Raw genomic sequence first — 25,464 nt, forward strand, 5'->3', positions numbered from 1 at the left:
GAGGAATAAAATGAAGATGATGTATGATTAAAAGAAATTAGTGTTTAAATCCAATAATTTTTTTTTACTTCTTAATTTAACCTGTTAGTGATTGTTCATCCTAGTGTTACTGATGCAAAAGATCTGGCATTTATTGATGTACAATAAATTATTAAAATTTACAATATCTGAGATTTTCTTTCCATTTGCAGTTCTTTCTCTTGTATCTACAGGGTTGATAGATGCTGAGATTAGTGTCTTGGTGTTCTATTGCAAAGAACTCACTTTAACATTGCCAGCAAGAGGTTTGTGATGCCCTATAGGACATATTCATGATCTTCCTAAGACATATTGGACTTTGAAAAGTGTTTTCAGTGATCTTTAAAAACAAATTTACTGAGTTTTTACCCAGATTTTTATGGGTTCTTAACCAAGTTCATCAAGAGTCCTGTATGGTGCAACACCAGGACACCAACCTCAGCATCTATCAACTCTGTGAATACAACAGTGAAACTAAAGGATAAAAGTTCTTTCTCTGGTACTGAAAATTATAAAAATCTTTTTTACACCAATAACCACTGGTGTTTTTTCTGCACCAATAACACGTAAAATACAAAAGTGTACATGAGCACAATAATTTATATATTTTTTTCATCACTTCTAATAAAGGTCAACACACTCACAAATTTTGATCCAAATGATGCACAGCCTTAAAACACAAGGATGCTATAACAATGCAGCATGCAGTAACAGAGACCCCCAAGTTTGCTTGACTGAGCAACCAAGACATTTTTTCAAGCTTCTTTGCAAGTTCAAAATTTAATAGCTTCCATCCAAATGATGAATCAGACAGCAAAGTCAGTATGAACTCTAGAGCTTTATGAATGATAGCAGTATGGTACGCATCCAGATTTCTCAGCATATGTGACTGAAAGAAAAATTCATTTTTCAAAACATGCAACCACAATTTAGTTGGCCAGTGCAAGAACCATGTAGCTCTGTTTTTTGTAATTGTAAGGTTTACGAGGTTTTTATTCATAAAAAAATATACTCTTTTAATTGGTGCAACAACAGATACAGATATAGCATACAAGTCCAAGGATGATGTCATTCTCTGCTATTCATACAAAGGATTCAACAGCTGGCTGATGCAAAGATGAATTATGGAAGGAAAGAAAATTAAAATGCTCTTGTGGGGAACCAAACCCATGCCCTCTCACTTACCAGATGAGCGAGCTAGACCATTATGCTACAAGAGCAACAAGCCTCAATTTTTCCTTAGCTCATGCGCACTGAACATAAGCGCACATGGATGGTCAGACCTAACTCAGGCCAAAGCTCAAAATTCCTGACACTGCCACTAGATGGAAAGAAAGAATGGCAGTAATCCAAGGATGATGTCACTCTCTGCTATCCATACGAAAGTTTTAACAGCTGGCTGATGTGAAGATCCCAGCAAGGGCAGTTGAATTTTCTTAGTAATGAGGCTTTGAGAGAGCCTACAGATAATCACCCCATTGATCAGGTAAATGTCCTAAAGTGGTACAACTTTTTCGATACCTTCCATGATGGAACCACTCTTTCTACAGGGTCACTCACCACTTGATTGCAGGTGAAGCACTGACCTTTCAGGGCCTTCCTTAACAAACAAAACATGCTGTGACTGCAGGGGGGAGTGATCTAACATTTCCACAGTGGAAAGCATGTAGTGTTCTTTGTTGCTTTGTGCAGCCTTGCTTTATCCTAAAGCAAAATCACAACTCGTGACAATTTGCCTCGCTGCTTGCTTTTTAATGGCTCTTTGAAGGTTCTGTAATGTATCGTAATATCGTTGAGTGTTGATTGTGGCCCCAACAGTCATCCACTCCAACATCAATGGTATCTGGATATCACAGAACAGGATCAACGTGACCTTTCAGCCACAGCAGATGACTCGGCCTTCTTCGACCTGTAAAGAGGGATGTCTCCATTGATGATAATACTTTTTGTTGCCAGTTGGAAATGGTGGCACCATGTTTCAACCATAGCCACAATGTGCTCATAAAATACTCCCCTCCTTATGGTATTGGATCAAATATCACCAGACTGGACACCAGACCATAGGAACGCAAATTTCGCCTTTTAACCTCTCCTTCAACATTAAAAGGGGTATTAAAATGCGTGCTTGCCTTGGCTGACTAAGTATTGAGTAGCGGCCTCAATACCGTATCTCTATCAACAATCAGTCAATCATCAAAGTTTAGGGCTTTCGAATTGACAATGTGCAATGAAAATCTATATTATAGTGACATATTTTTGTAATCCATAATAATTACATAGATTCAATGTAGAGAAATGATAATTTTCCTAACATCTAGAGTTCCAGTTGAAGTGAAAACGTCAAGTAATTGAAGTTTTTGTGACTCATGAATGTCTTGTCTCCCTTTTTCCTCCCATCCTCATTCGTAAGGGTCTGGGGTCATTTGAACCATACAAGAAGAACTCGAGAAAGGCATTGACATTGAACTCTATTTTTTCCCTTCCAATTATTCTTTTGTTTAATGTTGAAAGAAAAGCGTAAGGGAAATTTGCCACGAGTGATCATGATGTATCATGTATGTGGGTGAGTTCATAGAAAATTTCCAGATTCTGCATCCCATAACACATATTCGCTCTCAATGTCAAATCAGTGCTGGTCATGTAACATCATGTGACAAGCAAACATTTAGCCAGCTCCAGGAAAAAAACCTACATGGTCAATTGTTAAAAACTGACAGACCTTTCACTTTATGTTTTATGTTTTTGCTCAAATTAGAATTTTTCGCTCCTCTGGGATCACGATTTAAGTTTGTGCTGAAATCTGAATAATTTAATCTTCATATTTACTATAGCTGGTGTTGGTTTGAAGCACTGGACCAGTGGGAGGAAGATGGGTGAATTCACTTTTTCTCTCCCTTTGACCATTTGTTCTATATTTCTTATAAGAATGAAGAGAGAAGGTGGACTTTCATTGCCTACAGACTTATTGAAACTTTCTGAGTTACTATGCTGTGTTTTCACAGTAAATGTTTTGTACACTACTGCTACAGACATCAATGCTGGTGACATCAAGCACAAGGAGACTATACAGCCTCCTTGGAAGACAGCAAACTACAGGCGTCTTCAGCCAAACTGACAGTAGATTATGGTCTTCATAGGAAATCATATTGTCTCCTTACCTGCCGTCATCCATTCATCATGACAACAATAACCTGCTATCTAGCAAAAGGCCAGAATTGGGTTTTGTGTTTTGGTTTGACACTGGTCTAACGACACTAGCCATGAAATAAAAAACAACTGATGTGAAATCCAGAGAACAATAGGTGCCATTCATTTTTTTTGCTAACCACAGATTAATCATTTTTTACTTAATGTGTTTATCAGAACCTACTTCACTGGAGGTGTGATAAGAGGAGATTCTCACCGCCTATATGAACACTATTGTATGAAGGAGATTGTGTTACTTCAGATAACATTAATTTAATTAACAATAATCATACATTAGTGAGTTTTCTCACTCACTAATAAAGTGTAATTTCTTGTGTCACAGGCGGAGATAGACATGAAAGGATGGAGGCATGATAATGATGTCAGTTCATATATATGCATAAATCAGCTATGTCATTGACACTTGGGAGGGTGGCATTGTCCCTGTATCTACATCCAGAGATGCCATTGACACGCTATTGTGCATCAAGCACCTGGAATTTTGGAAAAGGACGCATAAAAATTTGGTTCACGTGTCCTGCGGAACAGGTTCTTTCCTAGTTCCAAGAAGAAAAAAGTAAAGAGAGAAACTCCAACATTTTTCCCCTTTCTTTTTCTTTTCACAGTCCATCACGATCTCGCGACCTTCAAAAAGTGGCTTTATTACTTTGTATACTCTATTGTATTGTATTGATATACAGGTGGGTTGTTGAAGACATTTATTTGCTTCCCTTAATGAGGAGCCGTGTACAAAATTTTAAAATTTTGGAGTTTCTATTTCCCTGTGAACTTTCTTCCCTCCTGTTACATACTGGAAATTACGGTACTTTTGAGGCTATCTGTCGGCATTCAAAGACAGCGTCTATACTGCAGAAATTCGCCTTGTTCTTACAAGATTGTGAATATGCATTTTTTGAAAAATCATAAAGGATTTGGAATGCCTGTTCAAAGTGTAAAATATTTTTCGAGATCATTCAGAAAAAAAGCGAATCTGTAAAAATTCTACCTTGAAAATCCAGTTTTGTCATCTAACTGCTATGTGGTAGCATTGGCGTACACAAGGGGGAGGGTGTTGGGTTCTAACCCCCCAAGCTGAGATTATAGTGTTATTTTGCAATGTAAAAACGTAACAAAAACGTAATCCCTCCCGAGAAGAAAAAAAAAATTGAACCCCCCCGCCCCGAGAAAATTCTGCATACGCCTATGTGTGGCAGTCACCATTTTGCATGGCGAAAATCACTGGTGTGTACGAGGGGCAGAAGGATTTCTTCAACAGAAATTGTGGATTATTAATGCTCAAAAAGAATTTTAAATTAACATAGTACAAGACTGTATTTTCTTCAATAGTTTAATTTTCTAAAAAAAATTTTCATTTTCTTGGGATGGGACCTCGGGCTCACATACCCCCTCCTGATTTTGTCTTTGGTGAAAATCTGGGTTTGGAACCCATGATTGGGCAGTGGTAATTGGCTAAAAATATGATTTTTTAAGGTTTTCCAATTTTGGGTTGGCTATTCCTTTGAAAAAAACTCTGGTTGCCATGAAAGTCACACAGACCTACAATGCAAATATGTATACATTAAATTTCAAATCCATACTTTACTAATTTGGAGGATAGATGTAGAGCCGCAACTAGGGTAAGGGAGGGGAGCAGGGGGGTCTAGTGCCCCCTGCTCTGGACTAGAGGTGGGCGACGAATTCACTCTTTATAACCGCTTCTTCTACATTACAGAGTGGTGTACCATCAGGGAGGGAAAATAAGGTCATTCTGCCAGAAAATCACTTCGTGAGGATTTATATAAATAGGGAATCGGATAAGTGTCTGAAAGAGAGTGTACTCAGAAAGAATCCTATTTGCTTTAAATTTAAATCAGAACATATTATTGAAAGTTCCAAGATTTTTTTAAAGAAATGAAAAATCAATCAGAAGGGAATTAATAAATCAACTGATTAGTAAATATATCACATTGTGTGCCACTAACTTTTAATTACAGTGGATCCTGCTTATAACGTTTTTCAAAAACTGTCATAAAAACGTTGTAAGCAGGAAAAACTTTAAACAGGAAATCTTAATGAGATTTATTTAGAGTTGGGATGACAAAAATAAGTCATACTAAGTGGAAAACTTTCTAAATGAGAATGTTTTAAGCGGGATCAACTGTATATTTGTTTTAGATTTATTACATGAGCTAAAGTCCACATGTTCAATTCTCAGAGGCTTTTCCTACTAGTAGACAATGAAAGTAAATGAACCTTTGGATAGAACATGTTTTTAGAAATTGTTTGATTCACAGAAATACCTCCTTCTCCTACCCAGAACATGGCCTGCTGCTCTGTCTCAATGAAGAGATTTAAGCAGGTGATCAACAACCTGGGGCATGCTGGAAAACATTCATTCAGATACCAGTGAATTATGGGGGAAGGAGGGGGGCGGAACCATACTTTTTTTCAAGATAATTTATAATTTTTTTCAAGAGGGACCCACTTTCACTCAAAAGGAACCCAGGTTTTTGAATACCCTGGGTTCCAGGACCCAAGTAAGTTAGAGTATAGCAGCATCTCTATCCATCTATGTATTGTGCTGGCAAAACACATAGAACAGTTAATGCTGTGATAATTAAAATCTGTCAAAAGTTGCAAAATTTATTCCAGAGCTGTAAAATGGTAAACAGGGTACCAAACAGGTTACAAACAGTATGAAAGCATGGAAACAAGATGTGAAAACATAAGCAAATCCAGATAACAACCAGATGTTTGTACTAAATGAATAAGGATTAAAATCTAGCAGAACAATTCACAATATACTGGATGCATAAGGATAATATGCAAAATATTGAAAAAATGAATTTTCTGTTTTGTCCACTCAATATCCTAGCAGTAAATATTTCACAAGAACTTTTGATTTTCCTCTCTCTCGTGGAAAATTGCAATGAGAGTTGATTAAAGAATGTTTCATCTTCCTGTTAGAATTCTGGTCTAATTGTTCTGAAATCTTTGTCTTTCAGCATCAATTTTTTTTTTTTTTTTTGATAGTCAAAATTTTTGATTCAGTACAGGCAGCTAGCAAAGCAACAAACAGGAAAAATGTTGGGAATAAGAGAGGAAATGACTATGTACATGTTCTTATAAGCCAAAATGTACCCACTTAAATGGGCTCACTAATCCTTAAGAGAAATTTCTAGAAACAAGCACAAACACAAGAAAAAATCTCAAAAGAGGGAATATGTAATCTTTTAAAGAATTAAAATCTCCAGGACTCATAGTGTCTCCTATATTCCTACGAGGCAATAAACAAATCACTTCAGAATCCACTCTAAGATGGTTACACACCTATCCAAGGAATTGTTCAATTTTCTTTTCAATTGTCAAATACAAATACAAATACAACGCCACAACAGGCAAAATGCCCAACGAGGTGGCTGATAAAAAGATGCCCATAAAAATATGGATGTCATATGTTTCAAAAATACAGCAACCCAATTAAAAATGCAATTAACACAAATTACAAACAATATATACACATGATAAAATATTATACAATGCCCATAAAGAATACTTATGGTTGTCTTATTCTAAGAATGGATAGCTTCTCAATTTACCCCAACATGTTTATCGTATTTCTTTTTAAACGTGTCAATTGTGTTACAATTTACTACCTCCGGGGGTAAGCTATTCCATTTATTAACAACCCTATTGGAGAAAAATTCCCTGCGACACCATAACCTTGCATTGTCCCTCACCAATCGATACTGGTGTCCCCTCGTAAAAGCAGTCGATTGGCGGTGTACTAAAAGTTCATGGTCCATCCTATCCATCCCATTGAAAATTTTGAACACTTCGATCATATCTCCTCGACACCTGCGTTCATCCAATGTAAACATATTCAAAAAATGAAGTCTTTCTTCATAACTCAAGCCCTGTGTGCCAATAAGGACACGCGTAGCTCTTCTCTGCACCCCTTCAACCAAGTCTATGTCCCTCTGTAGGTATGGTCTCCAAAACCTTACAGCATACTCCAGTCCAGGACGAACTAAGCCTCGAAAAAGCGGAAGAATGACTTTAGGAGAACGCGAAGAGACCTTTTTGAAAATGAGACCAAGCATTCTATTCGCTTTTTTGACAACCGCTGAACAATGTTCAGAAAACTTAAGTCGCTCGTCAATGAGAATTCCCAAATCGGTGACTCTAGTTGCATCCGGGATAGTGACACCATTCAACTCGTAAGAGAACAGTGGGTTGTTCGAACCAAAATGAGCGACCATGCACTTATCTATGCTAAACGTCATGCTCCATTCATTTGCCCATGCTGCAATCTTGTTTAAGTTGGTCTGGAGCAACTCCCTATCGCTTTCATTTCCGATTACCCCCATTAGCTTCACATCATCTGCGAATTTGCTAGTAATTCCATCGATACCCTGATCGAGTTTGTCGATAAAAAGTGAAAAAAGTATGGGGCCAAGGACACTTCCCTGAGGAACTCCACTTGTGACGTCTGTCCAACCAGAGAATTCCCCGTTCACCATAACTCGTTGCGACCTATCTCTTAACCACGATTCTATCCAATTCAGCAAGTTGCCCCCTATTCCAATCTCGTGTAAACGCTTCAAGAGTTTGCCATGTTGGACCCGATCGAATGCCTTCTGGAAATCAAGGTAAACAACGTCGACATTTTTGCTCTTACCCAAAGCCTTAGTCACGTAATCATAGAAGCAAAGGAGGTTAGTTACACATGACTTCCCCTTCCTGAACCCATGCTGATTATCCGACAATACATTATTCTCGTCTATCCACTTCACAAACTGCCTTTTGATGATAATTTCCAAAATTTTCGAGAGGGAGCTCGTCAAACTCACTGGACGATAATTAGACACCACTTCTCTACTACCCTTCTTAAATATCGGAACAACGTTAGCCAGTTTCCAATCTCTCGGGACGATACCCTCAGCAACACTACTCCTGTATATCTGTGCGACTGGCCCCAACAATTCATTAGCACCTTCCCTGAGAACCCTGGGATAGATATCATCTGGTCCTGGTGCTTTGCTTGCACATACATTTCTTAGAAGATTTAGGACCTCCACGTCTTCCACTTGAATATCGTTGAGCGTTTTATTACCCCATGCAACACCCGTATATCGAATATCATTATCTCCATTAAAAACCGACGCGAAAAAGTCATTGAAAGCACTACACATGCCTACATTGCTCTCTACTTTTGAGCCTCCTATCGAGAGGGGGCCAACTGTCCCCTTACATCCATTATTGACGTATCGAAAAAATGATTTTGGGTCAGAGCCAATGTTATCTGCCAACCTAGATTCAACTTGCTTTTTACTATCCCTTATCGCTTTCTTCAACAGTCTTCTTTTATCAGTAAACAATGATAGGTCACCTCGTCCACTTTTATACTCTCTGAATGCTCTTTTCTTTTCAAGATAAAGGTTCCGCACGCTATCTGTGAACCATAGAGGGTGTGATGTACAAACACGCTTTTTTCGAACAAAGGGTATGACGTCGTGCAAAACAGAGGACAGCTTCGTACTAAATTCTTCCCATTGACTTACCACCCCTACTGATTCCAACCGGTCTTTGAAAACTTCCGCTAACCTTCTTCGCAAAACATCAAAGTTAGTTCTCCGAAAACAAGGAACCAGTCTTTTGTTATCAACCTTACCCGAGGAAAAGTTACAGTGAAATCTGACGATACGATGATCACTGGAAGAAAACTCTTCCCCCACCGAAACATGTTCAACTAGATCCTCAGAACTAGTAAGAACTAAATCCAAAATAGCAGTACCCCTAGTGGCTTCTGATACATGCTGATACAAAAAATTTTCGAGCACCAACTTAAGAAAGTCTCTTTCATACTGATTTCCAGATGAAAGGTTCTCCCAATCAATACCCGGGTAATTGAAATCCCCTAGTATGAGAACCCTCTTTCGCTTACACATGTAGGAAATTTCATCATGCATTTTGGCAATGTAGTTTTGATCCCTATTCGGTGGATTGTAACAAACCCCAACAATAAGCTTATGACGTCTTTTGCTCTCAAGTTCAACCCATATGGTTTCAATATCACTTCTCTGCACGTTACACTCTCTAGCCTTCAAACATGATTTCACGTATATCAACACTCCACCCCCTTTCCTATCAGATCTATTTCTCAAAAAAGTATCGTATCCTGAGATGTGTAAGAAAGATTCATCCCCATCGTTTGCCCAAGATTCTGTAATGGCTATAAGATCCAAGCCCTCCACAACTATCATAGTTTCTAAAAAATCTTTCTTATTACCCAAGCTCCTGGCATTTATTAACACACATTTTAATTTGCCCGGTGGTTTGTTGTCAATCGAGAAGCCATCCAAGTCAGAGGTGGGTAATTCCTCGTCAATACTGTTGTGATTATCATTAACTAACCCGCATTCCCGACTACGTGGTCTGGGAGTAAAAAACCTGACCTAAGACTATTGTAAACCTCCCAGACCCCTCTCTTATTTAGATGGATCCCATCCGAACGAAGCCACCTATCGGTAAATGCGGGAAGCTCCAAGAACGTGACCCCAAGTGAGGAGCAAATGTCCTTCAGGCCTTTATTGAATTGGTGGATCCTACTCCTATATCCCCTACTACCCCTTGGCAGCACTGGAATCACTGCCACATCTGAACCCCCCTCCCTAGCGGATAATAGTAAATCCCGGTATTCTGACAGAGACTCACTAATATTCGCTCCTACCTGATTTGTTCCCACCCACAGAATCACCCGCAAGAGCAACTTTCGGCGATGAAAAACGTCTCGAACGTTGCCAATCTTCCCCCCAGGAAGACAACAGCGCTCGAAACCCTGAAAATCCCTACACACTCGGTTCCCAAGTTCCCTAACCATAGAATCGCCGATGATTAAACCCCTATCACTATCCCCCTCTACCTCATCCACGACAACCCATTCGCCCTCTAAAATGTCATTGTTCGTGGAGATTGCTTCTTCATCAACAGGTGGCTCGACGACCAGAGGGTCCGTTATAACCGGGCCCTCTAGCACCCTAACTTTTTCCCGTAAAGCTTCGACCTCGAGTTCCAGCCTTTTTCTATCCAAGCACCCTTTACAATTGAAACTATCAGCTACTATACCCCTAGACCAGGGAAACCTCCCATCGCAAGCTCTACACAACACTAGTCGAGGTCGAGGCATACTAACACTATTGCTAAAGCTAGATAATAATAATAATACTTAACAATAGGAAAATGAGAAACGTTAACTGGAAATTAAAATAATGTAAAATACATTACTATGCAAAATATACGTAAGAGACTATACGAAAAAGTTACGTAAAGTAGAATGCTCAGCACTAAATCACGAAGAATAAAATAAATATGTATATAAAGAATACAACACCCTCTAAAAAAAGTATTAAGCTACGAAGTACAATTTTCCTAAAATTTATGGCTCTTTCACTGCAAAATATGCATGGTAGACACTTCAAGCTACTCACAGTTAGCTTCAAAAGATTTGATAAACCAGATTCATATCATTCCCAAAAATTTACAGGTTCAAATGAGTGAAATTGGCATTTAATTGAAGTTGTATGTTGTATAAATGAAATATCATTAAAATGTATAGAGATGAAAAGGAACTAAATGCTAAACATCATATAAATGCAAAGTTGTATGAATGGAACACAAATTAACAGTTCTGCTACATTAGGCTAAAGAAAAATGTGTCATTTTATAATCATTTATTAAAGTTAGTTAGCAGGAACAATTAGTATTAACAATGTGATTGATTAAAGAAAGTGTAATACCAAAACCTTTCTCCAGAACAACAAATCTTGTGATCTATTACTTCCAATATCTTCTTTCAATTTTTTATAAAGGCACTTTATACTTGCTTCAAATTGCTCTTGGTTCACAACCATACAATTCGTTAGAAAAATATTTGTGTCAGTAGAGCTGCAGAATTTGAAGAATCTTGGAACTTGTTTTTCTGATGAAATTTCTAGTACCTGCAAGAACTGAATTTTAAATTCAAGAAGCCAAAAAGTAAATTTTACAACAAATTGAAAAAAAACAACTAAAAATGTGCTCAGAGGAAATTCAAATCTTTACAAATTTTAAAAAAATTCCAAATTCAACTACAAGAAAATTACCAAAACTGCTTAAATTATAAAAAAAAATAGGTAAAATATAATTTTTCAATGTATGAGCTTACAAATAATTTATTTTTATAAACAAATACATAGAATGTCCACTTTTATTGTCGTCCAACAACTAATTCCTACCTTCCTGTCAGTCTTAGACAAAACTTCCAATTACAGAAAATGTTGCCACCCAGCTGTCAAGTGGTTAGCACATCAGCCTTCAACAGTGCAGGTTTGGGTTCAAATCTCTGTTTGGGCATAGATGTCTACTAACATTAAAAAGTTCCCTAAACAGATCTTATGGATCTCTTAGGAATATCTGAAAACCACAATATTATATAGAAAAACTTCCAGTCAAAAAATGTATTTTTGAAAAAATTACTAAATTTAATTTTTTAAACAGTCTCTTAATTCTATAAGTTATAGAGGAAGTGCAAGGATTGTGGAATTGTCTGGTAATGGAAGATTAAATAATCCTTTACCTGATATAATCACAAATGGAGAACACTGATAAAGGCAAATACATAGAAAAATATGAAAAATTTTGAATGCATTTTGACACACTATGGATACCATTTTCAGAGGATAAATATAGCCACTAACTGAGCTGACTGGGGATCCCACTTGGGTTGAAGAAATAACTCTTGGTTGTTCAATGGAAAAAATATATGTCTGCTCATGTCAAACGTTGTGATCAGAAATTACCACTGGTCATTTGGTAATATAAAATATCAGGTTTATTCTACTTTCAGGTACAGCCCCAAGTTGAACAGTGATAAACTATTTACAAAATACCCTCCTCCCATGATGCACTAAAGTCAATGTAGCTTGATTGTCCCCAACATTACCACTGAAAATTGTGTTAGAGAGAGTAGAGTGATTTTCCTGGGTAAATATGTAATAAATGTGTTTTCTCTCTTTTCACTTTTTTTTGGCTAGCTTATATGGGGCACTGTTACTAAAAAATTCTTCAAAACATGTCTTCCTATTTCATACAACCTTTGCTTTTAGGAATAGGTTTTGTCTTCGAAACAGGTTTTCTTTCTCGCTGGGTCTCAAATAGGTTTCTTTACATTTTATCCTGAATAGGAGAAATTTGAAAGTTTTTTTAAACATATTTTGAAGTTTTTGAAATTTAAAAATATTTACAAAAAATCTATTGTTCAACTCATATCCTGTTTAATATGCAAAATTTTGTGAAGATTCATCATAAACTGTAGATTTGTAGCAAGAACATATATATACACACTTTCAGCAGGACAATAAAAAATATAAAAAGTATTTTAGATTTTTATTTGTAGTGAACTAGGAAAAATTGTTCAATTCTTTTCAAATATTTTTCACTTTTTTTTATTATTTATAGATATGATTTGATGAATTAACATCTGTCTGTACACAAGAGAGGCTATACATTCACAGTTTAACCATTTACATTTTTAAATTTTTTTTATTTTATACTGCTTATAGAGCAAAGCATGTTTCATGGGTTAGAAATACACAGGAGTTTAAGATACATGAAAAGGCCAATGAAATGAAAAACCATACCTTACATATTGAAATGTTTTCAATTACAGGAACCAAACGATCTTGTAGGGATAACTCATCTGTTAGCATTCTGAGATTTGTCAAATAAAGTTTTCTGTTGATTTCACAACATACGTCACTCTCAAGAACAAAATTTAAATTACTGCTCAGCATATTAAGGATAATTTCTTTCATCTTGAAACTAAATAAATAAATAAAAAAAAGTTAAAAAATTTAAAACATCTGATAAACTGACAATTAGCAGGTTATAAAATGATTGAGTATTTTCCTTGAGTATATCTTATTTTTCATATATATTATGTCTTTAATTTTCATATTCTTTGAGTTTCATTCTAAGCATATCCATGGCAAAAGATTTGCCCGAAATGAATTGAATGTCTCCAAAATGAAAGTCCTCTCCGACCCCCTTAACTTCAGACCAATATCTATTACTTCATCCTGCTGTAAGATTTTCGAACATGTTATAGCAAAGGAAATCCACGCTCATTTAGACTCCATTAACTTTTTCTTTCCCAACCAACACGGCTTCAGACGATCCCTTTCTACTACATCCCAACTGTCCCTTTTCATCCATGTAGTTTCCAAAACCATTGACAGGAAGGTACAAACCAATATCATCTTCTTGGATTTCTCTAAAGCCTACGATAAAGTTCCGCACAATAGACTCCTTCTTAAACTCTCAAATCTTGGTCTTAATGTACAATTGCTCAAATGGTGAGAAGCTTTACTAAAAAAATCGTAAACACAATTAGTTCATTTTAAAGATCATGATTCACCTTTTTCCACTGTAAATTCAGGTACTCCTCAAGGAGCGGTTCTCTCGCCTTTACTGTTTTTCATTTATACAAACGACCTTCCTGAAACCCTCAACTGCACCACTAGATTTTTTGCTGATGATTGTGTAATCTACCGCACAATTAATGACAGATCTGATCAAGAAATTCTCCAACATAATCTTGTTTCCATCTCAGATTGGTGCTCATGTTGGCACATGTCTATTAACCTATCTAAAACAGTATTCATGAGAGCTACATGTAAAACTTTTCCCCTCGAATTTTCATACTCAATCAATAACGTAACCATATCCCAAGTTTCTCAATTTAAATATCTGGGAGTCATAATCTCGGCTGATCTCCATTGGAATAATCATATCGATTATGTCTACCAGTGAAATGCTTCAACAAACTTTTTTTTTCCTTCGCTGCAACCTCAAACATTCTACTCGTGACGTCCAACTTTCTGCTACTAAACTTATATTTCTCCCGTTCTTTCTTATGCAGCTGAGGTCTGGGACCCCCACACCTCTAGTAACATAGGCAAACTTGAATCTATCCAAAATAAATCTGCCTGCTTTATTCACGACTGCTGGTGGTCATCTTTTAGTTCAGTTCCGATCTTAAACTCGAACTTAATCTTCACCCACTTGCTACTCACTGACTTATCTCCTGCTTTACAAAATTTTGATACGTCCGGTATTTTGTCTAGGCATTTCTATGTTTCCAATAGACTTGACCACTCCAAAAAATTAAAACCGATTTTTGCCTCTACAGATAGTTTTAAATTCAGTTTCTTTCCTAATACCATAGTTGAATGGATCAAACTCCCCTCTACTATTGTTAACTCCCTCACGATCTCCGATTTCTTGTCTAATGTTTCCAAGCATATGTGTAATCTACCGTGTCCTCTTGTATAGGCCTTGGGCCAACAATATTGTATAAATAAATAAATAAAATGTCAAAAACATGTTTGTCGTTTGTTCTTTTGTTTTGTAAAATTAGAATATCTGATATGGTTCTAAAAAATTTAAAAGCCAATTATAATGCCAAGACTTCTATGTAAATGGGCAGTAACTTATTTGAATAACAATTTGAGTAAGTTATACATTTCTCCTTGTTATGTATATGTTACAGTAAATGTGATAAATCCGGTTTTTATGTATACTCGTCAACCACTTTGGTAAGTTTGATAAATTTCCCAAAATTTGATCACTTTCACCAGTTATTATGGTGTTATGGTTATTATTATTGATTACCGGATGTTGCTGGTAAATTTGATAAATGCTAAAAAAATTATTTCACCAGCGTCGTTAGTAAAATGATGAATTGTTCTAAATTCACTTTTTTTCGCCAGTTATTGATTTATCTCACACAACAGGCATACGCCCAATGACAATGAAGTGAAAAAATAAACATAAACAGCTTATTGCAATACAAACAATCAAGGAATAATACACAACTAATAATAATAATAAACAAAATATATATACATAATTATATGTTCACATCAAGAAGGAAAAAATAATTTTATGTTAGAAAAGCACACAACAACTTCCAGACCTGCAGAAGCAGAAAAGCAAATAATTTAGTAATTAACAAGTTAGTTCGGTATGGTGTGACATAAAAGAGATTACAGTTTTGAAGATTGATGCTATTACAGTGATAACTAATTTACGTAGAAATGTGATTGGTACATCCAAATCAGAGTGCAAAATTTTCACAAAAAAGGTGATCAATTCATTCTGACAGCAATATTTTCGAGTGACTCTTTGAGTCTTTCTTCATAGTTGAAAGCAGATCTGAGTATTTCAATACGAATGCAAATAACAAAATGTGAAATCTCTTGAAATAAATGAAGTGTAAAAGTTTATTTATCAGGTAGTGAGATGGCAATCAGGAGGAAAACTAGGATGACTCAGGCGGTGCAAAAGCATGCTAGTGGAACATCAATACATAATGACAGAAGAGACATGGACATAACTCAATGTACTGCTCTCCGAATGAAGCGGAACAAAAGACCTCAGGAATGAAATGCGATTATACTCAGCACACTGTTGGTATATGAAGGAAAATTTTCCCATCTCACACCCCCCCCCCATTATCAAAAGGAACGAATCAGAATGGAAAATCTGTCACAATGAAATTAACATGAATATTTTGACCGACAATTTCTGATTTGCATTATTTTATGAAATAAACATTATTGCACAATTAGGACATTTGTACAAACTGACAACACTGAAGACCGATCGGCCGAGATTGGCGGTACACAAACCCAGATGGCATAACAAAGGTAGGATGTAAAAAATAAATAGTAAAAAATGACTAGACAAGGACCCTTCCACTGGAGGGGGGAAGGTGTTACACAATTGCAGGCATGCGCATTCTGACAACATTCAACATTCTCAACAATGTAGCAAGCCAATTTATTTTATTCGCTCTCTTCGCTTCGCCAGTTTTATTAGTGATAACACTAATAAATGATTTGAACTCGAAATGTTTAACCATTCAATTTGTGAGAAAAAAATTGAAATTTAACCATTAAAATAAATTAGTTTTTGAAATTATCAATCAAGCCACTCATGAGACATTTGTTATTGTTTTTGGTGTGTTATCCAAGTAAATTCTGAAATGAATTTGAACTCAAGTATTTTCTTATATTATCATATTTTCTGCCATGTTATTTCGGGTGTGAACGGTTCCATAGCAGAGAATAGAGTTTCAATAAGCAATGTAACATGATAATCAACAAATAAAAAAAAGAAGACTTATGTTATTTTGCAGGGAGCAATGTAAAAACCCCCCTCAGAAGGAAAAAAATCTGAAAACACCCTTCGAGAAAATTCTGCTTATGCCTATGGTAATGCTTTTTATAGTGCTGCCATCTGCCACATATTTTTCAAACTATGAGTGAAGTGTAATGTTTGAAGATTTCATCATTTTAGGCCTGTTGCTCACTATGGCGAGACTTTTTAATGGGGATATCGGCTTGCATTCTCACCTCAAAGTTGGGAATCATAGAAAACCAACTTCAGCCGACCACCACTGCAGCAATGGTTGGGTTCGAACCTGGGACCTTGCAATGCGAGTCAGTCACTATGACCACTCGACCACCACAGCGGCACACACAAAAGTGCTGGAGGATATACATACAACATATATATATTGCTAGGATTCAATGCAAGAGGGTACGGTGTTCGGATATACTGAGTCAAGGTTGGATTTATATATATTTTTTATGAATAGACTTCTAAATAACGAAAACTATGGGATACGTATAACAAAAGTATGATTTTTTTTCTACTCCTGCAATTGCTTATTTTCTTTAACATATAATCATGAATGAATCTCATTGAATATTTACCATTGCTTTATAAACATATCAGAAATCTCATTAGATTGCAAAGAAGTTCAACTTTCAGCTCAAACAGTAAAAGAAAAAATTCAGATGAAACCAAGTTAATTAAATGTTAAAAAACAATTTAAATAATCCTGTGAGAGAGATATGATCAATAATATAATTATATCACGAGTAATACTATTAATATACTACTATACTTGAAAATGAGTCAATTTAAAATTGAGTTGAATCAATCTGATGCATAATTTTCTTTCAAAGAAAAACATATAAGTCACCGTAAAATTTTTTCAAAAGTCAAAAAAATAAATTTTAATGAATTGTGTTTACTAAACCGACGCCATCATGTGAAGAAATTGCTATCATCCGATGCTGAAGGAGCATGTATTTCACCTATCTCTATATTCCTTGGAATATTCGGAGGAGAAACGATGCTTGTTTTCAAAGATAGTATCAAAATTTCAATTTTATCCTTATATAGTTATAATTAATGCAGATATGGATAGCATTCTTGATAAGCATAAATAGATAGCATAGGCACCAAAATGTAAGATCTGAGGCCCTTCGAGACCAACCCCCCAATAAATTTTGTAAGGGGGGCGCTGAGCCTCCCCCCCAATAATTAAAAAAAAATTCAATGCACCTTCTCTTTCTCTCTCCTGAGTATGCTCTTTAGTCCTGTATATATGGGACAACAAGCAACTTTCAACCCCATCACCAATATTTTCTTCATCTCGGCATCTCTGATAGATAATACTGCCCAAGTGCCTTACTTAAGTCATGAAAATAGGTTAATATAAAAGGATTTAGTAACATGAAAACTTTGAAGAAAAAATACATTACTGTACTTATGGTGTGGATTCAGCAAACATCTTCACATTAGTTTCATTTCTTTTCGGACACCATTGAAATTACAAATACAAAGGCCACAACAGGCAAACTGCTCCATGAAGTGACTGGAATTGATATGTATGTTTGAACCAAATGCATTACCACCCATTGTGTAAGAAACACTTTCGATATGTGACTTTTTAACACAATTCAATACTGCTCATCTGTAATTCATATTTTTTCACTACCAAACATGTTATCCTTGGGTTTAAGTAAATCACAAACTTGCACGAATTTATTACAAAATGTTTCCATTATGGCAGTGTTGGCATCAAAGTGGGCATCAGGACAAGCTGTTGACCATTGATGTTTGTGCCTGTTCATAAGCGGTTCTTTTATGAATGCACAATAGCTATTATAGGCCTACTTTTCCTGGAAGCTGCACAAAAACCATGACTAGGAGCCTAGACTAAAGGGAGCCACGGGGACAAAAGTTAGACAACTGCTGCATATAGCAATGACGATGAATGCCATTATGTATAAAAAACACCATAGCCATACGTGAATGAAGATAATGCTTAAATAATGGCCCCCACATACATCCTGTTACAGCGTTCTAAGGCTAGGTTCTTTGGCAGGCCACTGCTGTTTTGAATTTATGTGAAAAAAAAAAAAATGATGATAATCATCTCAGGACCCTGAAACCAGAACACTGATACCAGCCGCACCTTTGTGGGGGGACCATGGTTCCAATAATAACCTAGTCATTAGCAAAACCAGTCCCAGGGGTATAATAGACCTTTTATTCTCAGATGGTGTTGAAATCTGCGACAGTAAGATTTATTGATCAATTACAGTTACATCTGGAATCTACAGTGCATATTCAAAGGAGAAAAAAACACTAGCTCTGTTTCCTAACAGATGGAACAAGTACAACCGATGTGTGCAATTCTTAGGGTTTTTTTGCACCCATAGGCATAGATATTTATGAAGGCTCCCTGGGAAAAGGGGGGGGGGGGTCCAAGTTTTCGAAAACTTATTTTTTCCTCTCATCCTCCCTCCCATCACCCCCTTACATACATTTGCAGCACCCCAATCATGTCTGAAGATGGTATCGCCGCCTTGGATAGTATCATCACCCACTTTGGGAAACACTGTTTCCGATGAATGGACAAAGTGATGTCCAAGGACTTGATCCAGTGAATTACTGAATCCAGGGATCGTGGGACTCATTCTCACCACACGGTCGATTGCCTCGTATGAACTACCTACTTCATGACAAAGCTATGTGATGTGGTCTTCCTCCTGCCTACCTTCCTTCATCAAGACCAACCACTACCTAGTGAAATCAATGATGGGTCTTCTTCCCGCCATTCTTGCCACAACATCATCTGATGAATCAAGCAGCCAAAACAAATTGAGGAGTTCTACGGAACAAGTGACTAAGTGAACAAGTTTGTCAGAGATCAGCAGGAATCTCCAAAGGAGCAACAATCTATTAGAAAATTCAACATCGATGATCAAGTATATGCCAGAAACTCTATTCCAGTAGCCTGAAATGAGTTCCAGCTACGATCACCAAAAAAAACAGGTCCAGTTTCCTACCAGGCTACTACTGAATAAAGAGAAGTGATTAGAGATATTGAATGGATCAGTTATTCAAGAATGATACCACTGAATCTACCAATAGCGAAACCTGGTGATGATCTAACACCGGTTCAACCAGTGCCATCATCATCCTGTGAATGCGACTTGTCGGAATAGACCAGGCTTGCAGATACACCAGCTATGTGTCCAGAAGAACCATTACTTCCTGAGAAAATAGTGTGACCAACATGAACTATCAGAAAACTGTCAATTTTCAAGGACTTTCTACCTCTGTAGCTGAAGGAGAGGGGTGTTGCAATCCGATATGAAAATCGGATGTTAACATCATCAATCAGTCCTTGTAAGGAAATGTGCTATCTACACTGCTCAAAACAATTAGGGGAGCACATGGTTTTAACAAAATTACGCAAAGATGTATACCGATAAGTAATATAAAATGAATCATCCATAATTTAAAGCCTAGCAGGAAACGGAAGAAGAAAACTTCATATGCAAATCAAAGTTATGACGTCAAAAACCAGAAAAAGGAGATAAGGACAGAAATCGGGATGTTGCAGAAACGTCTGTTTTACGGCCGTAACTGTGAAATTTGATTGCGCAGTATTTTTTTTTGAGACAAGGTGACTTGAGGATGTCTCAACAACGTGATTTACCAGAATCCATGGCATGGTGTGTTATAGGCAGACTGCAAACACAATGTAGTGTCGTGGACGCTGTTGGAGTCGCCAGAAGTGTTGTTGCAAGGCTGTGGAATCGATTCCAAGAAACAGGAAATGTTAGACGTCGACCAGGGCAAGGTCGGCCATGCGGCACTACAGCAACTGATGACCAGTATGTACGGTTAACAGCCCGTCGAAACAGAACAGAGAATGCTACGCAGCTGCAAAGAGGGTTGCTCTTGGCAACAGGACGAAGGGTGTCCAGCCAAACAGTACGTAATCGGCTTCATGAGGGAGATCTCTATGCACGTAGGCCAATGGTCTGCATTCCGTTGACCCCACGCCACCGTGCGGCCCGAAGAAGATGGGCTGCTGAACATCGAGATTGGGAGCAACATGATTGGAGCCAAGTGCTGTTTACAGACGAGTCCCAATTCAGTCTGGAGTGTGACACCCGACGTGTTCTGGTATGGAGGGACAGGGGCACTCGAAATAACCCTGCATTCGTTCGTGAAAGGTCACAATACAGACGAGCTGGTTGGATGGTATGGGGTGGAATCAGCATAGGCGGACGTACGGACCTGCATGTCATTTGGAATGGCACTTTGACGGCCCGAAGGTATGCAGACGAGATACTGCGACCTCATGTCATCCCTTACGCTGGAGCCATTGGAGATTCCTTTGTTTTCCAGGATGATAATGCCCGACCGCATAGAGCTCGTCTGGTGGAGAACATGCTTGAAGCTGAAACAATACAGCGTATGGAATGGCCAGCGTGCTCTCCTGACCTGAATCCAATCGAGCATAAACATGCTCGGACGACGCATTGCTGCGCGACCAAGGCCGCCTGTTGCTGTCCGAGACTTGCAGATTGCACTTCTTGAGGAGTGGAACAGTATTCCCCAAAGTCTGATCGATAACCTCATCGCATTCATGGCAAACAGGTGTGCAGCAGTCTTAGCTGTTCGAGGAGACCACACGCCCTATTAAAACTCATGCATCATGTCTAAACAGTACTTTTTTTATCATTTACACGTAACCAAATTGTTGCCCTAAATCATCTTTTCATGTTTTTTCCATATTTTCAAAGAATTAAAGCTTAATTCCAAATTTTTTTACGTCTTTTTTCTGTATTGCGCATTGATATGCATATACTATCCATTGTATGCCAATACGTGGCTGTCTCGCACGGTTTTCTTCACTTTTTTGCTTGCTCCCCTAATTGTTTTGAGCAGTGTAGTTGAAATTGTGTTACATACACCCATACTTTTGCAGTTTTTTGTTTTTTATTCTGGTTTTCAGTTGATCCTAACAACAGGATCATTGCTATTCCGGTGTGATGTCATGAGTTGGTCCTGATGACCTTGACCATGATGCCAGAGGTCGTTCCCTCTATTTTTCTATGACATCACCTAAAACCAAAGCCTGGGATTGGTTGGCTCTTTCGGCTGCCAGACCAGTTGTGCCGTGACTGCCATGATTTTTCACTCTATATAAGAAAGGCGTGCTGCTGCGTCGATGACTATCTCTGTTCATGCGCTGTTGCTGGTTACCACCACGTTACGAACTGAGCCTTTTTTTAAGGTGAGTGAAGCCTATTTCTGAACTTTAAAGTTTTATAAGATGACCAACAAAGCAGAAACATGGCCTGGTATGTCACACTCTGAGAGACATCCTAATTTGTCATATATATATGGGGAAGATCTTCCTCAGTTGACACACACTTCAGTTCTGCCTTCGTTCCATTCAATACCACACCGCTGGTCACTCGTGAAGCAATGTCTGTTTAACCTTAATTGTTCTTAATGTTCTACATTGTCATACTAATTTTAACAAATTAATATTTTAACCACTGCATTTCCACCTCTTTACAAGATACACCAATTGACTATTGCTTCTAATCACCTTAAAAAATATGTTTAAAAACTGCTGAAGGTTTCAGTGTGTGAGAATATTTTTACAATGTATTTTTATAACCCATTGTGAATGTTATTTGAAACACCTTCAAGGTCCTGTTGTCTTGAGAAAGTCAGCCATACACAGAAGAGAGCTCTATTTTAAATTGTTAACTAAATATTATTAAATGTATTAAAATTGTTTTTAAAAAAAACGCAAAAAATTATCCTGGACTGAAGAGTCAAGTTCTGAGTAAATGTTTTGACTTTTCTGGCATGCCAGAAAAACCAGTATTTTCCGGCACATGCTGCTTAACCTCATCATTTATAGGCCGCAAAATGTGCAGGGATATCGTCCAGTAAATGTTTTCCCGCTAATCACTGTTTTCTCATTTCAGCTTTTTGTGGCTCTACTCCCACAGTCCTGTGAGGTTTCTGGTTATGGGTTCCTATTTAATTCTCATCCTTTTGAATAATATCTACCCATGGGCAGAGATACGGGGGATGGGGGCCCAGTGTCAATAATGGATCCGACTGATCTAATGTATATTTATGAATTGACATCATCGTCATTGTGCTATCCAGCCTTTCAAGTCAATCTCCACCTATGTATCTACTACCCCTATTTGAGGCACCCAGTGCAACAATTTTGAGCACTGCACAGCACCATATTTCGCCCTATCAGTGACTATTTAGAATTTTTTTTATGCAATCCTTTTTATTTCATTTTATTAGTTTCCCTAAAAAATTCAATGCCATTTCCCTTGTTATATCAAGCTGTAACACTTAGAGTAATGTCTGTTTCATTATGGCCACCTTGTACATATCAAGGCAAACTATATATTCGAGATCTGGTGATGATGGTTTGTATGCCAGTAAATATATAGCATTTTTTTCAGCCGTACTGTCTACCTGAACTTCTGCAAAAAACTTCATAAACTGAAAACATTTTAAGCTCCAAATCGGTATGTAGGGTAAAAGGCATCATGTCACAAAAGGAAAATTTAACAGGAGAGTTGTTTGAAGATTTTTTTAGCATGTCTTTCTATGGAGCTTGCTTGCTTTATACAGAAAATATCTTTGTCATTTATTGGAATAGGACTCAGTGTCCTATAACTATATGTGGTGTAACAAAAGTACTGCAAATTAATAGTGTTATCCCAATATTGACGAAAATGAAAATGGACATAGTGCCCTTTACCTCCAGCATACAGAAATGGGAAATGAAATAGACTACGGTATTCTTCTGTGTTAAATCAAGATTCAGCTTTCAAAGTGACAGCTGTCATCTATTTTTCTGTAAAAAAAACCATGGGAATACAGTATCACTCATCAGGCTGAAAGGAACAATGTTGATAGACAATAAAGCTCATTTGCGGAAAGCTAGAATTGTCAATGAGTTTTTAAAAAGCAATAATGTTCAAAAACATAGTTGATCAGTCAGATATTCAGACTCTAACTCAACAGAAAATTAAAAGCAATAAATATACATATAACATAACTGATATAACATTATACACACCTGCAACTTTTTCTATAAATAACTTTTTGAATGGTCAACAGAATGCCATTCAATTTGTTATTGGACATCACTAATGAATGGAAATTTCGAAAAAGATCAAGAAATTCCGATAAGTTTTCTTCCAACAAAATGGTATTAATAATGCCTGTGGCAGCCATGTTTCGTACTTGCCACAAAGGGCTTTCTAAAAGTTTCAAAAGCATTGGTCTTAAATCATCGAAAAATATCCTAAAATAAAAAAAATTTAAAAAAAACATAAAGATGTGTTTCAGCAATTAATATAATTTTTATTTTATTTATTTATATATTTCAAATACCACGCTACAGAAAACAATCCAATTACAGCAAGGTATGACAAAAATGTAAATACAATAAAATCAAACAGGATAGAATGCAATACACAAATATAAAATACAAAAAATAGATACAAACACTAGTCAATACCAAATAAGTAAAATGAAGGCCTGTATAAAATCACAGGATCAATTAAAAATGAAAATAAATAAATAAAAACACACAAAGATTAAAAATAAAATGAAAAATAAACAAACAAAGAAAAACAAAATATTTTAAGTCAAATACAAGAAATCATCATTTAAAGGGAAAAAAAAATCACTGATCAATCGAAGAGAAGAAGCTCTTTCAATTTACCAATAGGTGTTGCAAATACATATATCAAATTCATCAGGTAAACTATTATACAAAATACAAAGTCTGTTTATAGCACAAGACAGACCAATCAATGTCCTAAACTGAGCAATATGAAATAATTTATTTGACCTTGTGTTGTACCGTGTGACCAAGAATCATATTTTAGATAACAGAAAAGAACAATCTATATTACCATTAACTAACCTCCAGAAAAATTTCTTCTCTTTTGGAGACTGGTAATTGAAAAAATTTGTCGAAGAAAAGTTGTTGAAATTGTAATGTCATATGCTCTAAATTTCTTAAAATACAAATATCGCATAAATGAATTTTGTATAATTTCAATATCATTAATAGTATTATTGTAATGAGGATTCCAAACAACAGATGCATATTCAAGTTTTCATCATATTATAAAGTTATCCAAATTGGTGAAATCTTTAGTTATTCTTTTAAGCCAACCGAGTCTGCAATATGAATTACTACAAATGTCGTTAATATGATCACGAAAGGTAAAATCAGAGGTGTAAATTACACCCAAGTCTGTAGCAGAATATCTTCTCTGTAAAATATCAATTCCAATATAATAAGAGTATGTGATAAGATTTTTCCTACGGGTGTATATAAGACATAACAAAAAGCATTTGTTAATATTCAAGTGTTGATGATTCTCAATACATCAGTGGTAAATGTGGGTTAATTTATCTTGAACAATAGAATAAGATTCAAAATTTACAATAAAGTAAAATATTTCAAAATCAGCAAATAATAAGCAATTATGAACAGCAGCATTGTTTTGCAAGGTCATTAATAAAAATGAGAAACAATAGAGGTCCAAGGACAGACCCCTGAGAGACTCCAGATGTTGCACAAAATCCATTACTATGAGACGAGCCAAAAGATACAAAAATCAATCTGTTTTTTAGATATGAAGCAAATAAGTTACAAGTATCATCGCAGAAACCAATTTTTTTAGTTTGTACATTAATATAGAGTGACTCACACAATCAAATGCTTTAGCGAAATCTGTGTAAATCACATCAAGCTTATTTTTATTAGCTATGGCTTCAACAATATGGGTATAGAGGGAAACAAGATTGGTAACCGTAGATCTATTTTTAACGAAACCATGCTGATTTGGGGAGATACAGGTCTTAATTTGAGCATAGGTTTTATCATATAAAATAAACTTGAAAATTTTAGCAAAAGGTGACAGAATGGCCACACCTCTACAATTTTCAATTTTGTCTATCACCTTTTTTAAAAATTGGAACGATTATTGC

The 25,464-nt window shown here is 36.5% G+C and overlaps 1 protein-coding gene across 5 annotated transcripts in view; it reads right to left on the bottom strand.

The window, feature by feature from the left end:
- The window catches only part of LOC149072895 (tRNA (32-2'-O)-methyltransferase regulator THADA), a 240,872-nt gene that overhangs the window by 70,577 nt on the left and 144,831 nt on the right, over positions 1 to 25,464 (bottom strand). For 4 of the 5 annotated variants that reach the window (XM_089246909.1, XM_089246911.1, XM_089246910.1 and 1 more), the window contains exons 22-25: positions 23,534 to 23,761; positions 12,885 to 13,065; positions 11,004 to 11,204; positions 663 to 907 (exon numbers count right to left, since the gene is read on the bottom strand). In XM_089246909.1, coding sequence (XP_089103035.1) covers positions 663 to 907; positions 11,004 to 11,204; positions 12,885 to 13,065; positions 23,534 to 23,761 — 855 coding nt within the window. The remainder of the gene's footprint in view (positions 1 to 662; positions 908 to 11,003; positions 11,205 to 12,884; positions 13,066 to 23,533; positions 23,762 to 25,464) is intronic. The other variant, XM_089246913.1, reaches the window with a different exon arrangement.

The sequence above is a fragment of the Pholcus phalangioides genome, unplaced genomic scaffold (assembly GCF_987345545.1).
Source record: "Pholcus phalangioides strain wild (caught in Gottingen) unplaced genomic scaffold, Ppha-v1.0 ptg000017l_1, whole genome shotgun sequence".
NCBI lineage: Eukaryota > Metazoa > Arthropoda > Arachnida > Araneae > Pholcidae > Pholcus > Pholcus phalangioides.